Source organism: Polyodon spathula, chromosome 16 (assembly GCF_017654505.1).
Source record: "Polyodon spathula isolate WHYD16114869_AA chromosome 16, ASM1765450v1, whole genome shotgun sequence".
Classification (NCBI taxonomy): domain Eukaryota; kingdom Metazoa; phylum Chordata; class Actinopteri; order Acipenseriformes; family Polyodontidae; genus Polyodon; species Polyodon spathula.
This window is the reverse complement of record NC_054549.1, coordinates 14,770,702-14,783,841: the sequence shown is the minus strand read 5'-3', so window position 1 is coordinate 14,783,841 and position 13,140 is coordinate 14,770,702. Positions and strand designations below refer to the sequence as shown.

The window sequence follows — 13,140 nt, the reverse complement described above, 5'->3', positions numbered from 1 at the left end:
ACATGGGGGAGGGGGGCTGTTACAGACCTTATTTTGTTTACTGGGCTATAATCTGTCGTGCCTGCAAGCAGGTGTCAGAGTATCAGGGGCGGGGGCGGTGGGGGGTGTTTTAACTTGGGTATCTGCGTGTGAAGAGGAGGATTTTGTGCATTACAAGAGTGAAGCTAAGGAGGTTAAAGCATTGCGTAGTGGGGCTCTCGCAGGGAGGGGCACTCGCGGGACTCGCTCACGTCTAGGGGCTGCCTTGCAATTTCATCTGCTTCTGATAGATAAATACTGGAAATTGTTGCATCATTCTGGTGTTCAGCTTATGTTGCCACCTCCATTAATTATTCAACAATTTCAATTAACTCCCATAGCTAGATCTTTTCAATTTGCTGTAATGAAAACATGTGTGAGGCAGGAGTTCTAGATTGCAAATTGTTTTGTTTTGTGATAAGGTATTTATTTTCCTGATGCCCCTGTCCCGCTAAGTCTATTTGTGCCTTTCTATTTAATTCACACAAACAGGCTTTTTTGGAATGATGTTTAGTACTTGGAGATTTCCTGCTGTACCCTTCAGTTAGGTCTGGATGTTTTTTTTGTTTCGTGTGGCATACAAACTTTTTGGTTTATAGCTTTTTCTAATTTCATAGACTCCTGCTTTTTTTTAATGCTTTGTTTCAGAGTTGTGGTCAATTCCATTTCTAATCCCAATTCCCTTTTTATCAATTGAATTCCTTTTCAAAGCATTTTATAACAAAGGTTTTATTGAGCAAACAAATACTGTATACAACTTGATGAACTTGTCAGGTAACCTGATAAAGCCTATGGCATAAACCTCAGTAAAGACTGTGGTGTAAAAAGGAATAGGAATTGCAATTGTGTAAAAGGGAAATGGAATTGAAAAAATGGACTTGACCCCAGCTCTGAGTTTTTGTATTTTCTGAATTGTGTAAATTTGATGATTCAGTGCTGCCGAGTTAAATATTTGAACTGGTCTGTCCAGAAGCCCCTTATTAACCAGATTAGTTTGCTACAGTGGTTCGCCAATTCGCCAAGACCAATTTTTTAAACAGTAGTTGCTGATGTATTTTTGTAAATAGGTATTCTTTTCTGAGTCTGATGAAATAGTAACATTTAAAAAGCTCGAAGTCTTGTAGTACTTAAATACTCGAGTAAATAAAATGATTCTTTGAGTAGTTTGAGAAGTATTTGTTGCTTGAAAAAGATCTTCAATACAGCAACTGTTGACACAATGCACTGGCTACAACCAGGAAACATTTAAGGAGTGGGTGTCAGTCACTCCTCGCTTCTGCCTCATATAGTAGTGTGAAATTACTCTGAAGTTCCCATCCCTAGTTGCAGAAAGAGAGAAGCACTTGTTTAGCTTTTTCAATTACTGTATATTAGACCACGACTAGAAAAGTGGACAGGGAACTGTGTGTAAAAATGTATAATCAAGTACATCTGCATAATCTGCAGCGTTCTGCGTTTTGATTATTCCTGATCTGAAATTTGATCCCACATGCTGTGGCTTTGTGCACCGGGCTCAGTGCTGGGCTCTGGTTCTCACGCAGCACAGCCGGTTCCTCGCGGATTGTTATGCAAGGCACATAGCGCTGCCTTGTGCAGATATACAGTTTCACTTTGTGTCTCTATCACTGCAGCCCAGGGGAGAAACGGTAAGCCATTCCAACAGAGGGAGATTGTTGCATATTAAAACAACTGTGCTATTAGTGAAGAGATATAATGCAGATAATTATTTATACATTTCTAAGACTGGATTAAACTGTAATGATAAAATGTCAAGTTTTTTATAATCTCTGCTATGTTGCGTACAGTTTCCCCAATACTGTAGAAGGTAGTTGCTAATGAGAATGGAACTGGCAGCTATTTGTTTCTTAAGCTTGTTTTCTAAGACAGAAAGCCAGCAGTGCAGTTCTCATCTAACTGTCAAAGCTTTTCTCATTCAGCTTAGTTAACTACACAGAGAAAGAATACAAAATGCACTTTGTTTTTATCCAAGTCTTTTCCTTGCACTAGAAGACCCCTTACACTCGGTTGCATTGCCAAAACCAAGGTCAACTATACATGTTAAGTTACATGGTGTTTAGGAGCTTGTTGCCCTGCTTGGAAAAGATCATAAGAGCGTGCAGACTTTGAGAAAGTGTGTTTTGAATTCTGGGTATCTCTTGTGTTTGTGCAGCAGCGATTCCAGTAGCAGTTCAAGCGATGAGTCCCCGGCGCGGTCAGTCCTGTCTGCAGCAGTCCCTGCACCCCCCACACAACCCCCCCCAGCACTAGACAAGGATGAACCGCGCAAGAGCTTTGGCATCAAGGTGCAAAACCTGCCCGTCAGATCAACAGGTGAGTCTCTGGACAGATGTGCCAGCCAGCCAGCCACTGCAGAATAGCGCAGCTTTATTTAACTTGCATATTTGGTGGTTTTCCACAGTATTGATGGTTTCAATTATTTTGTTTACACGCTTTTTAGACACTAGCTTGAAGGATGGGCTTTTCCATGAATTTAAGAAGTATGGGAAGGTGACGTCCGTGCAGATCCATGGTGCCTTGGAGGAGAGGTACGGCCTGGTCTTCTTTCGACAGGAGGAGGACCAAGAAAAGGCACTCAACGCCTCCAAGGGCAAGCTCTTCTTTGGCATGCAGATAGAAGTGACTGCCTGGACTGGGCCTGGTAAGTGACTCCCCAGCACAAACTGACTTGAATAGGTTTAAGGAAATATATTGGTAGGAATTAAGTTGGGTGTGGGATAAGGAGTCCTACATTATATGGACATCCCTGGAAAAAACATGCCACCAACAGCAGCAATGAATGAGAATGGGTGGTTGCAATTTTCAACACATGTCACCTGATTTTATTTCAGAGACGGAAAGCGAGAATGAATTTCGACCACTGGACGAGAGGATAGATGAGTTTCACCCGAAAGCTACCCGAACGCTCTTCATTGGAAATTTGGAGAAAACCACCAGCTACCATGACCTGCTGAACATCTTTCAGCGATTTGGAGAGATTGTGGTAGGTACAGTCTCTACAACAAGAGTAGAAATGCAGCCCACGAGACTAGGGTACCCACAGACATGGTCTAGACACAACTAGTCCAGCACACATGACTACTCTGGAACCGTTGTTTTATTTATTTTTTTAATTAGTACAGCCCATAATCCTTAATGACACTCTGTTCACCCCACAACATTTATTTAAACCTATTACTGGAAGTGCAGTGCTGTAGCTGCCTGCTCTGATGTGCTCCTTTATCAATCCATGTCTTTCAGGATATTGACATTAAGAAAGTGAACGGTGCCCCTCAGTACGCCTTTCTGCAATACTGTGACATCGCCAGTGTCTGCAAAGCAATCAAGAAGATGGATGGAGAGTACCTGGGGAACAACCGGCTCAAGGTATGGAGACCCTCCAGTGTGGGTGTTTTTTAGATAGTCCAGCTGTAATTACACAATTCAGAAAAACACACAGCTAGCAGTGCCGTGCTTTTTATTTCGGTTTGTATTTTTCTAATAGCTTTCTCTTTTTCCAGCTGGGGTTTGGAAAGAGCATGCCTACCACCTGTGTGTGGTTGGATGGCCTGGCCTCCAATATCACAGAGCAGTACCTCACACGACACTTCTGTCGCTATGGACATGTGGTCAAGGTAGGTCCAATTCATCTGAGCTGGAGACTAGGGATATTTGAATTCCTACCAATATATTTCTTTATATCTTTGTTTTCAAATTGCTGAACCATTATAACACACTTAAACAACCTTTTCTCTAATTATTACATCTAATAAAAATCTATTAATATAATTTGGGGAAAATCCCATTAATCCCTCAGTGCTTTTATGTTAATTGAAATCCTTGACTTCAACAAGACAGGTAGAAATAGTGTATCATCCTTTATCCTGTGCTCCAACTGTATTTGATCATTGTATTCCCCTGTGCTGTGTCAGTGCTGTACATTGTCCTAACTGGCCGGTGTCTCTCTGTTCACAGGTTGTGTTTGACCGGCTGAAGGGAATGGCCTTAGTCCTGTACAACAACATTGAGTATGCTCAGGCAGCAGTAAAGGAAACTAAAGGTTGGAAGCTTGGAGGGAATAAAATCAAGGTAAGGGGTTGGATTGTATGCCCTTGATGTGTACAAACAAAGCAGTCCTAATAGCTTTTGCTCATCAAATTGCTTTCATATTCTATTTAAATGTTAATTGCTGAGCAATTTGGATACACTGGTTTGAACACCAAGGGGAACTTTAATCTTTATAGATTAGAGAGGTTTTCTTAGAAGTAAAATGCCTGATCAAAACGAGGCCAGCATCAAAACCGTGGCAAAGAGATATTTGTGGCTTTGATTCCCTGCATTTTGCACAGTGAATATTTAAAAAATAGATTTGAACTAATATTATCCCCAAATTGCTTTGTGTTTATCCCTTGTTTAGATTTTAAATTGCTCTTTATAAGGAACTTTGACCATTTATGAACAGAAACCAATTTAAATCTTAAGGCAGGCTACTACCATTTAATAGTGGTTTCAAAGGAATGCTTGTTGCTTTTGTTGTCAATGATTCCTCTCTGGTTATATGCGAGACACTTTATTGAACTCTAACACTTTTAAGATCATGTCAGAAATGATGTGACTGATGTCGTGCTTTTTTACATTGCAGGTTGATTTTGCTAACCAGGAAAGTCAGATGGCTTTTTACCGCTCAATGCAGGCATCTGGACAGGATATACGAGACTTCTATGAAATATTATCTGAAAGAAGGTGGGTGTTCCTTATTCCATGTTTACATTTGAGCTTGTGTTTTATAATTTAAAAAGATCCTTGTAGGTTGAAGAAACTCGGTCCGCCTAGGCGCTGAAGCCAGAAAGGCCAATGTCAATCTGTTCAAGGATAAAACACCACAAATAATTGCAGTGATTACACAAATCCTACTGTGAACACTTAACCTGTATCCTTGAAAAAAAATGAGGATTGTCTAACTAATAGAAGGGCAGTGTGTGACAAACTAGTTTACATTGACTCCTCTTTGCTGTGAATGGCTTTGGAAAAGCAAGGACTCACAGTACGATACTTTCAAATAATTGCATTTCAAGGATGGGGGTTCTGGCAGCGTTCACTGATACCTCTCTCTTTCTCCTGTACAGAGATGAGCGTCGGCCCCCCTTTACTGAGTTCTCTGCAGAGCGTGCATTCTATGAGAATCCTCGAACACCAGGGACGTACAGTGAAGACCCTCGTCGGGAGTACCCAGCTCGGAGCAGAGAGTTCTATGCAGAGTGGGATCCTTACCAGGGAGATTACTATGATCCGCGCCACTATGAGGACCCCCGAGAGTTTAGAGACTTCAGAGACCCCTACGAGCAAGACATCCGTAAATACAGCTACCTGCAGCGTGAACGGGAGAGGGAAAGGGAGCGGTTTGAAACTGACCGGGAGAGAGACCACACCAGGAGGACCATAGAGCGTAGCCAGAGCCCTAACCACCCTCGACGGACTACCAGTACCACAGCTTCCCCCTCCCCTTCCGAGAGGCTCCCCAGTGACTCTGAACGGCGAATATACAGCCGGTCTTCTGAGCGCAGTGGCAGCTGTAGCTCCCTCTCCCCACCACGCTATGAGAAGCCTGATAAGGTGCGGCCAGAGCGATACCCAAAGAATGACAAAGCAGAAAAAGATAGACCCTTCGATGCAGAAAGGGCTGACAAAGAAAAGAGGGCTGCTAGGAAAGAGAAGGTAGAAAAGGACAAAACGGAAAAGCAGAAGTTTCGGAAGGTGAAGGCACCTTCTTCAAGTATTCCTTCCTCAGAGACTGACCCAGAGCCGGAGAGGGAACCCAGTCCAGACACTGTGCTACGAAAGAAGAACAAATCCCTCGCTGCAGAGAAAGATGGGGCCAACAAGAACCGCCTCGACTTACTTCCCTGTGTAGTACTTACCAGGGTGAAGGAAAAAGAAGGCAAGGTTCTCGAACAGCCTGGCTCGGAGAAGCAGAGACTGAAAGTAGAGAATGATAATGTCAGGTCTCCTCCTCCCCCCCCTCCTCCACTCCCAGAACAGAAGATTATGTTATCCCGCTTGGAGCAGCCCAAAGGAGAGGTGCCCAAACCTGAACCACCTCGCACTAAAGTGCCAAAAGAAAAGGTGCTGGCCAGTCATGTGGAAGTTGTGGAAAAGGAGGCCAAGATCAAGCCCAAGAAACATATTAAGTCAGAACCTGGGGTGGAGGGAGCAAACTCCTTGGATATAGACAGGCTTGAGGCTAGGAAGAGACGTTTTGCAGATGCTAACCTGAAATCTGAGAGGCAGCTTAAGAGGAGTAGCCAAGATGAAGAGGAAGGTCGTCTGGGTCCGAAGAAGCTATCAGATATGGGCAGTGGGGGAGAAGGTGACAGGAAAATATTAAGGAAGGAACTGCACAAGAAAGAGCACAGGAAAGCCAAACCGGAACGGTTAGTCACTGTATGCAGCCCCAAAGATGGGCAGGAGGCCGGCAACATTTCTGTGGGGATTGGCCTAGGCCTCAACTTGGACTTGCAGGCAAGACTGGGCGAGCAAGCAGAAGAACCGATAGACCCTCTGGAATTCTCCTGCAGGAAAGTAACAGCTGCAGGGATTAAGGCCCAGCACAGGGGGAGCCTTTCTCAGATGATTTCTGATGATATAAGCATGGAGAACGATATGCAAGACCAGGAAGGGCAAGCATTTCTAATGGAGTGTGAGCAGAGTCTTGGTCAAGAAAAAGGCGAGGGGGAAGAGAAGTTGCCGATCGATATTGACCACTCGCAAAGCTACCGCAAACAGATGGAGCAGAGCAGGAGACTCAAAAAACAGCAACAGCTGCAAGATGTAGACACTCCAAAGCCTGAGAAGCAAGAGAAACCTGACAAACCAGATAGTCCCAAGCCAGATGTGGAGGATTTTGAAAGACGCAGCCTAGTGCACGAGGTGGGCAAGCCACCCGAGGATGTCACAGATGACTCGCCACCAAGCAAACGCAAGAAAGTGGAAGCCTTTGATTTTGAATTAAGTGCCAAGAGGGAGCGCAATTACAGGAGTTCCCGTCAGCTAAGCCAGGACTCTGAAAGAAACCTCGCCTCCCTACCAGGGCTGCGGCTCTTTCCTTTCCACGAGGATGAGGGATCTGCAGACTCCCCCAGGCTGGTGACTGTAAAAGAGACCAAGGAATCTCCTAAAACGGAAGCCTTCACTCACCTGGACTTGCTCAAGTTCAATTCTTTTGAACCAAGTAGGAGAGAACCTCCACCAGAGTTACCCAAACTGAAGGCACCCTCCCTGAGCTGTGAGGAAGATCTGCAGCGATGGGGTAGCCGCATCAAACAGGAGTCCATTCGATTAGATGTCAGCTTCCCAAGCAGTATTGTGAAGCGGGAGGGCATCCGTAAACGCTCATTGAGAGAACTGGAACCAGGGGAGGTACCCTCTGACTCTGATGAGGACAGTGAGAACAAAATACACTCTCCCAAGGCCTCAACATCCTTGGAAGGATCCAGGCTTTCTTACTTTCTGAGGGAACGTGAAGAGAGACTTTCTGACCTGAAGCTCTCCAGCTCTTTGGAGAGAAACAAGTTCTATTCGTTTGCACTGGATCAGACCATCACCCCTGACACAAAGGCACTGCTAGAGAGGGCTAAGTCTCTGTCCTCTTCACGGGAGGAGAACTGGTCATTTTTGGACCGGGACTCCAGGTTTGCCAGCTTCCGCAACAGCAAAGACAAAGAGAAAGTTGAGTCAGCCCCTCGGCCAATCCCATCCTGGTACATGAAGAAGAAAAAGATCCGTACAGACTCGGACGGGAAGCTTGATGACAAGAAGGAGGAGCCAAAGGCAGAAGAGCAGGAGAAACGAGAGCTGTTTGCTTCACGGTTCTTGCACAGTTCAATCTTTGAGCAGGACTCGCGTCGACTCCAGCACTTGGAGAGAAAGGAAGAGGACACAGAACTGTTTGCTGGAAGGCTCTATGGGAGGCAGGCCTCCTCCGACGGGCTCCACAGCAGTGAGATAATCCAGGAGCCAGTAGTGCTTTTCCACAGCCGCTTCATGGAGTTTACTCGTTTGCAACAGAAGGAGAAGGAGAAAGAGCAGCGGACACGTGATCCAGAGAAACTGGAGGTTGAAGCTGAGGAGGACAGGCAGGAGAGCGAACAGCCCAAGGCACCAGAGCCTGCAGCTGAGGCTGACATCAAGCCAGTCACACCAGTGAGTCCTGTTCCAATCTTTCCAGTACCCCGGGAACCACCACAGCAGGTGAAGGTGACTGTGGAATCCCTGCCAGTTGTCCCATCCTTACCCCTAAAAGAGGAGAAAACAAAAGCAGTCCTTGAGAAAGCTACTTCCCAGCCCCAGCAGCTTATTCCTGTCAGCATTGCACCAATGGAACCTGCCAGCTTAAATGAGGTAGAAATAAGGGAGGAACCCAAAGAAGCAGCCCCAGAGGCAAGAGCTCCTGAAGAAGAAACCCTAAGTGCAGAGCACCCTTCATACCTGGATACCAAGCCACCTACCCCAGGTGCCTCCTTCACCCATGAGGGGATCAGTCTGGATCCAGAGCCTGAGGTCCCAGAATTAATAAATCCTGTGTCACCAAAGCCAGAGGAGAAGTCGGAGGAGCACAAAGAGGAGATTCAGCAGCCTGAGGTTGAAACCGTGGACAATGAGACCCCGCAAAGGTCTGATGAATCTTCTGAAGCGCAGCCGCAGAATTCTGACAATGATTTGGAAGTCGAACCTGTGGTCCCTGCTAGGAAACCGCCTAAGAGCAAGCGAGCAAAAACTCCACCGGCAGCAACACAACCTACGCCTGTTGCAGCAAGTGGCTCAGAGAAACCAGCAACACGGAAAAGCGAACGGATTGACCGTGAAAAGCTGAAACGTGCATCTTCACCCCGGGGAGAGGCACCCAGAGCAGCCACAGATCCCAAAACGTCTGCAAAATCTCCAAGTCATGCCACAGACTCTGAAAGCTCTGAACCCAACCTTCCAGTGAGCAGGACCAGACGCAGGAATGTGCGATCTGTTTATGCCACCCCTGTGGAAGATGATACCCTACAGACACCGGGAAAGGATCTTGCAGAATCACCACGCTCCACTCGTAAACGTGGTGATAGAGAGCCACAACAGGACACACTGACCACCCCCGCTACTCCCCGTCGTGGCCGACCACCCAAAACACGTCGACGTGGTGAGGATGTGTCCCCTGTGAAGGGAGACGGGATTAAACCAGATGCTGATGAACCCGAGAACAAAGAGGGAAGTGAAGTAATAAAGCCAGCAGAGGGATGGAGGTCCCCACGCTCACAGAAATCTGCACAAAGTCAGTCCTCACCACCCAGAGGAACTGCACATGGGAGAAAAGGAGGGAAAGCTGAGAACAAGACCCCTGATATTCACATTGAGTCAGTAGATGAAGCAGGCATTGAGCCTTTAGAGCAGCAGTCCTCTCCTGTACCAAAACTTGAAGACGAGCCACTGGAAGAGAGCAGCAAAGCCAAGGAAGATGAGCCTAAGCAGCAGCTGCAGGAGGAGGAGAAAAAAGACATGGAACCTGAGAAGAATGTGAATGAAGGGATGGAGAAAGTGGAGACACTAATAGACAAGTGCTCTCCACCTGAAAAGGGAGGGAAGGCAAGAGGAGGAGGGAGGGCTACTCGCAATGCTAAATCCTTGACTGATGACAAGTCCCTTAGCCTAAAGAATCTAGAGATCCGGTTAAGCGTGGATGATGTGAAGGGGGTCCTCCAAACAGGTGAGGACGAGCCAGAACCTCTAGAATCCTCACCTAAGAAACCTATGCCACCACCCATCAAGGATGAGGTTATGCCCCAGGGTTTCCTTAAAGAGGTTACAGAGTTGAGTTCAGAGAAAGAAGAGCCAGTCTCTGACACAGAGCCACCGGCTGATCCTGCAGCAGCACTGCTAGCACGCCAGATGGAGCTTGAGCAGGCCGTGGAGAACATTGCCAAGTTGACTGAGGGGCCTACACTGCCTCCCTATAAGGAACCACCACCACCTGAGCCTGAGTTGGAACCTATGGTGGAGGAGCCGGAAGTGCAGGATGAGGTGGAGAAGCCAGCTAACCCAGCCAGTGAGACAGAATTAGCAGCTGCCATTGACTCCATTACTGCTGAAGATATCTCTGCAGATGCTGATAGCTTCCCTGCCCCTGGTGGCTACACCACACTTACACCCCCAGATCCTCTAGACTTGCCTCCTCGTACTGAAGCCACGGAGCCAGAGACGCACCTGGCCATCAATAACATACTGGAGCCAGAGCCGGAGTTGGGAAGCCTTCCCTTGGAGACCAAGAGGTCTGATCCAGCACCCAGTGATGTTTCAACCCAGGAAGAATCTCCCCCGCCTGGGACATCAGAAGTACACCAGAATAGTAAAAAAAGACAAAAGTCCAGGAAGAACCGTAGCCGGAGAGGCAGTACAAATCGGAAAGGTGACCCATTGGATGGAAATGCTTCTGAACCAGAGCCCAGCACCATTAAACCCGCAGAGCCTGTATCTGAGCACATTGTGGAGATGGAAAAGCCAACAGTGGTGGCAACAGCAGCAGCAGCATCAAGAGCTGCGGCTTCCTGCAAACAAGAGACAAGGAGGCCAAAAGAAGCAGAGCCCCCTGTTGAGCAGCCTGAGCCAAGAGACAACGCCTACCACTCTGGCAACAAAAGCCCCACCCTCTATAAGCTGCGGCAGTTGGCTGAGTCAACAACTTCATCCCTTAGCACTCCTCCGACCAGGCCGACTTTGCCACCTCCCCGTCAGGTCAAACTGCCCAGCTCACCCCAGGCCACTGTACCAGAGTGGCTGAACCGACCTGAAGAATCGCAAGCACCTTCCAATCCACCTGCCCAAGCACCACAAGCTGCAGCACCACCAGCGCCTATGCCGCCTGACACCAAAGCCTCTGATATAGATCCCAGCTCTAGCACGCTGCGCAAGATCCTCATGGAGCCTAAGTATGTGTCTGCCACTTCTGGGGGTATACCTAGCATGCAGCTCACCACCTGCATTAGTGAGCCTGTCAGCTCTCCCCCATTGGAGGCCAGTAAGCCTCTACCCACAGAGGAAAAGACAGTGGTGCCACCCGCTACAGCTGAGGCACAGCGCTTTAATGAGAAGCTGGTGAGCTCTGTCATTTCCCACAAAGCTATCTCTGTCATCAGCCATGTGCCTCTTCCCTTTGATTCAGAGGAGACACCCAGGATTACACTGGGGAACAGGGCACCCAGCATGTCCCTCCCCAAGCAGAAGTACAGAGCCAGCATGAATGAGAATAACAGATACCCCATGGGGCCTACAAGCATGATGGGTGTAGAGGAGGGACGTCCAGTAGAGAGTGCACCCTTCACTAGCACAGGCTCTGGGCTTAGGGTGAACACCTCTGAGGGTGTGGTGGTGCTTAGCTACTCGGGACAGAAGACAGAGGGTCCACAGAGGATCAGCGCCAAGATTAGCCAGATTCCCCCAGCCAGTGCGGTGGACATTGAGTTCCAGCAGTCTGTCTCCAAGTCCCAGATAAAGCAGGAGCCTGTAACTCCATCCCAGCAGCCCACAACCAAGGGCTCACAAATGCCCACAGGATATGGGCCTCACTCTACTGGGGTGCTTGCAGGCCAGCCCTACAACACACAGGGGGTCATCTCTGCTGTCAAACAGGAGTCCCCTGGAGGAGAGAAATCCGATCCTTCTTACCACTCAGGGCCTCAGTCTGCTGCTGTCAAGATCATACCCCAGTCTGGGGGGAACCCACCAGTCCTGGTCTACAACCCTCTAGCCCTGATGCACCAGCAGGCTACCAAGAAAGGCTCGACTGAGCCGGTATCTCTAAAGGTGGAGCCTGGAAAACCAGCCCAGCCCACCAACCTGAGTCCAGGCCTCAGCCCTCACCACCCTTCTCTCACAAGCAATCACGTAGGGTCAGGCCCCAGCACGCCCACTGAACGCTCTCTGCCACACCTGGGTGTGGTCAAACAGGAGCCTCATTCACCGAGGACATGTGGGCACTCGCCCTCCCCTTTCTCCAAGGTGTGTCAGCCCAGCAGCACAGCTTCTGTGGTTCTGGGTCCTGGATTGTCCATGCCACAGTATGTGTCTAGTGTTCACCACCCGGAGCAGTCAGTCATCATGCCTCCTCACAGCGTTACACAGTCTGTCTCTCTGGGACACATTACGCAGGGTGAAGTACGAATGAACACGCCCCCACTCCCTGGAATGCCTTATGGAATTCGATCCGAGACCCTCTCTTCACCTCGCTCTGGACTACAAACGCAGAGATCCAGCACGCCGCAGCCGGCTGGGATAAGGGATATGGTCTTGCAGCCCATACCGTCAGGAGAGGACGATGTGCTACACTACCACCAGGGTATACGCCGTCCCTCTACGCAGATGCAGCCTGACATGATGGTGATGCAGCCGGAGTACCGCATGCACCACGGTGGCATACGTCTCGACCAGTACAACATGGCCCAACAGGACATTGTGTTGTCCCGGGACGTCCGCATGATCATGCACCAACAAATGGGTGACCAGCACCACCCGGACAGCAGGCAGGCTCGCACTCCCGAGTCCTCCGTGAAAACACCCCCGGCTAGCAAGACACCCCAGCCAGGGAAGGAGACTCCAAAACCGGCAGAGGTCAAGCTAGCCCCCTCCCCGCACAGTGAGGCACGGATAATGGGCGTTTCACCTGGCATGCCCCAGCTCTCCCAGCCTGTCATGGTGTCCCATGGGGTGCAGCTCATGCACTCTCCTTCAGGCTCCTACCACGACTACCCAGGAGTCTACCGTGACATGAGGAACTTCCAGCTCTCCCACCCGCAGTTCCCAGGACCCACGCCCCTCGGGATGAACCTGCCTCCTCGCAGTATCACTCCGTCACAGGTACTTGAAACCAGGCCAACTTACCTTAGCTTCTAGCTTCTCAAATGTTATTGCATGCTGACCCTTTCAACTGCTCGATTACCAGTGGAGAAACTAAGGTCTTAAAATGTAGTTCCCTACCTCCAATTAGTGTGGTTCTGTTTTTTTCACACATGTTCTAACTATGCTTGACAGTTGTCAGATAATGTATATGTGTGAGTAATCTCTAGACTGAAATTGTCCATTCTGTGTTGTTTT

The 13,140-nt window shown here is 48.4% G+C and overlaps 1 protein-coding gene across 2 annotated transcripts in view; it reads left to right on the top strand.

Moving 5' to 3' along the window:
* The window catches only part of LOC121328693 (msx2-interacting protein-like), a 37,193-nt gene that overhangs the window by 21,239 nt on the left and 2,814 nt on the right, over nucleotides 1-13,140 (top strand). The window contains exons 4-11 of one of the 2 annotated variants that reach the window (XM_041273654.1): nucleotides 2,192-2,349; nucleotides 2,477-2,677; nucleotides 2,868-3,019; nucleotides 3,277-3,402; nucleotides 3,537-3,650; nucleotides 3,991-4,104; nucleotides 4,658-4,758; nucleotides 5,142-12,903. In XM_041273654.1, the coding sequence (XP_041129588.1) occupies nucleotides 2,192-2,349; nucleotides 2,477-2,677; nucleotides 2,868-3,019; nucleotides 3,277-3,402; nucleotides 3,537-3,650; nucleotides 3,991-4,104; nucleotides 4,658-4,758; nucleotides 5,142-12,903 (8,728 nt within the window). Of the gene's footprint in view, nucleotides 1-2,188; nucleotides 2,350-2,476; nucleotides 2,678-2,867; nucleotides 3,020-3,276; nucleotides 3,403-3,536; nucleotides 3,651-3,990; nucleotides 4,105-4,657; nucleotides 4,759-5,141; nucleotides 12,904-13,140 lie in introns of both variants that reach the window. The other variant, XM_041273653.1, reaches the window with a different exon arrangement.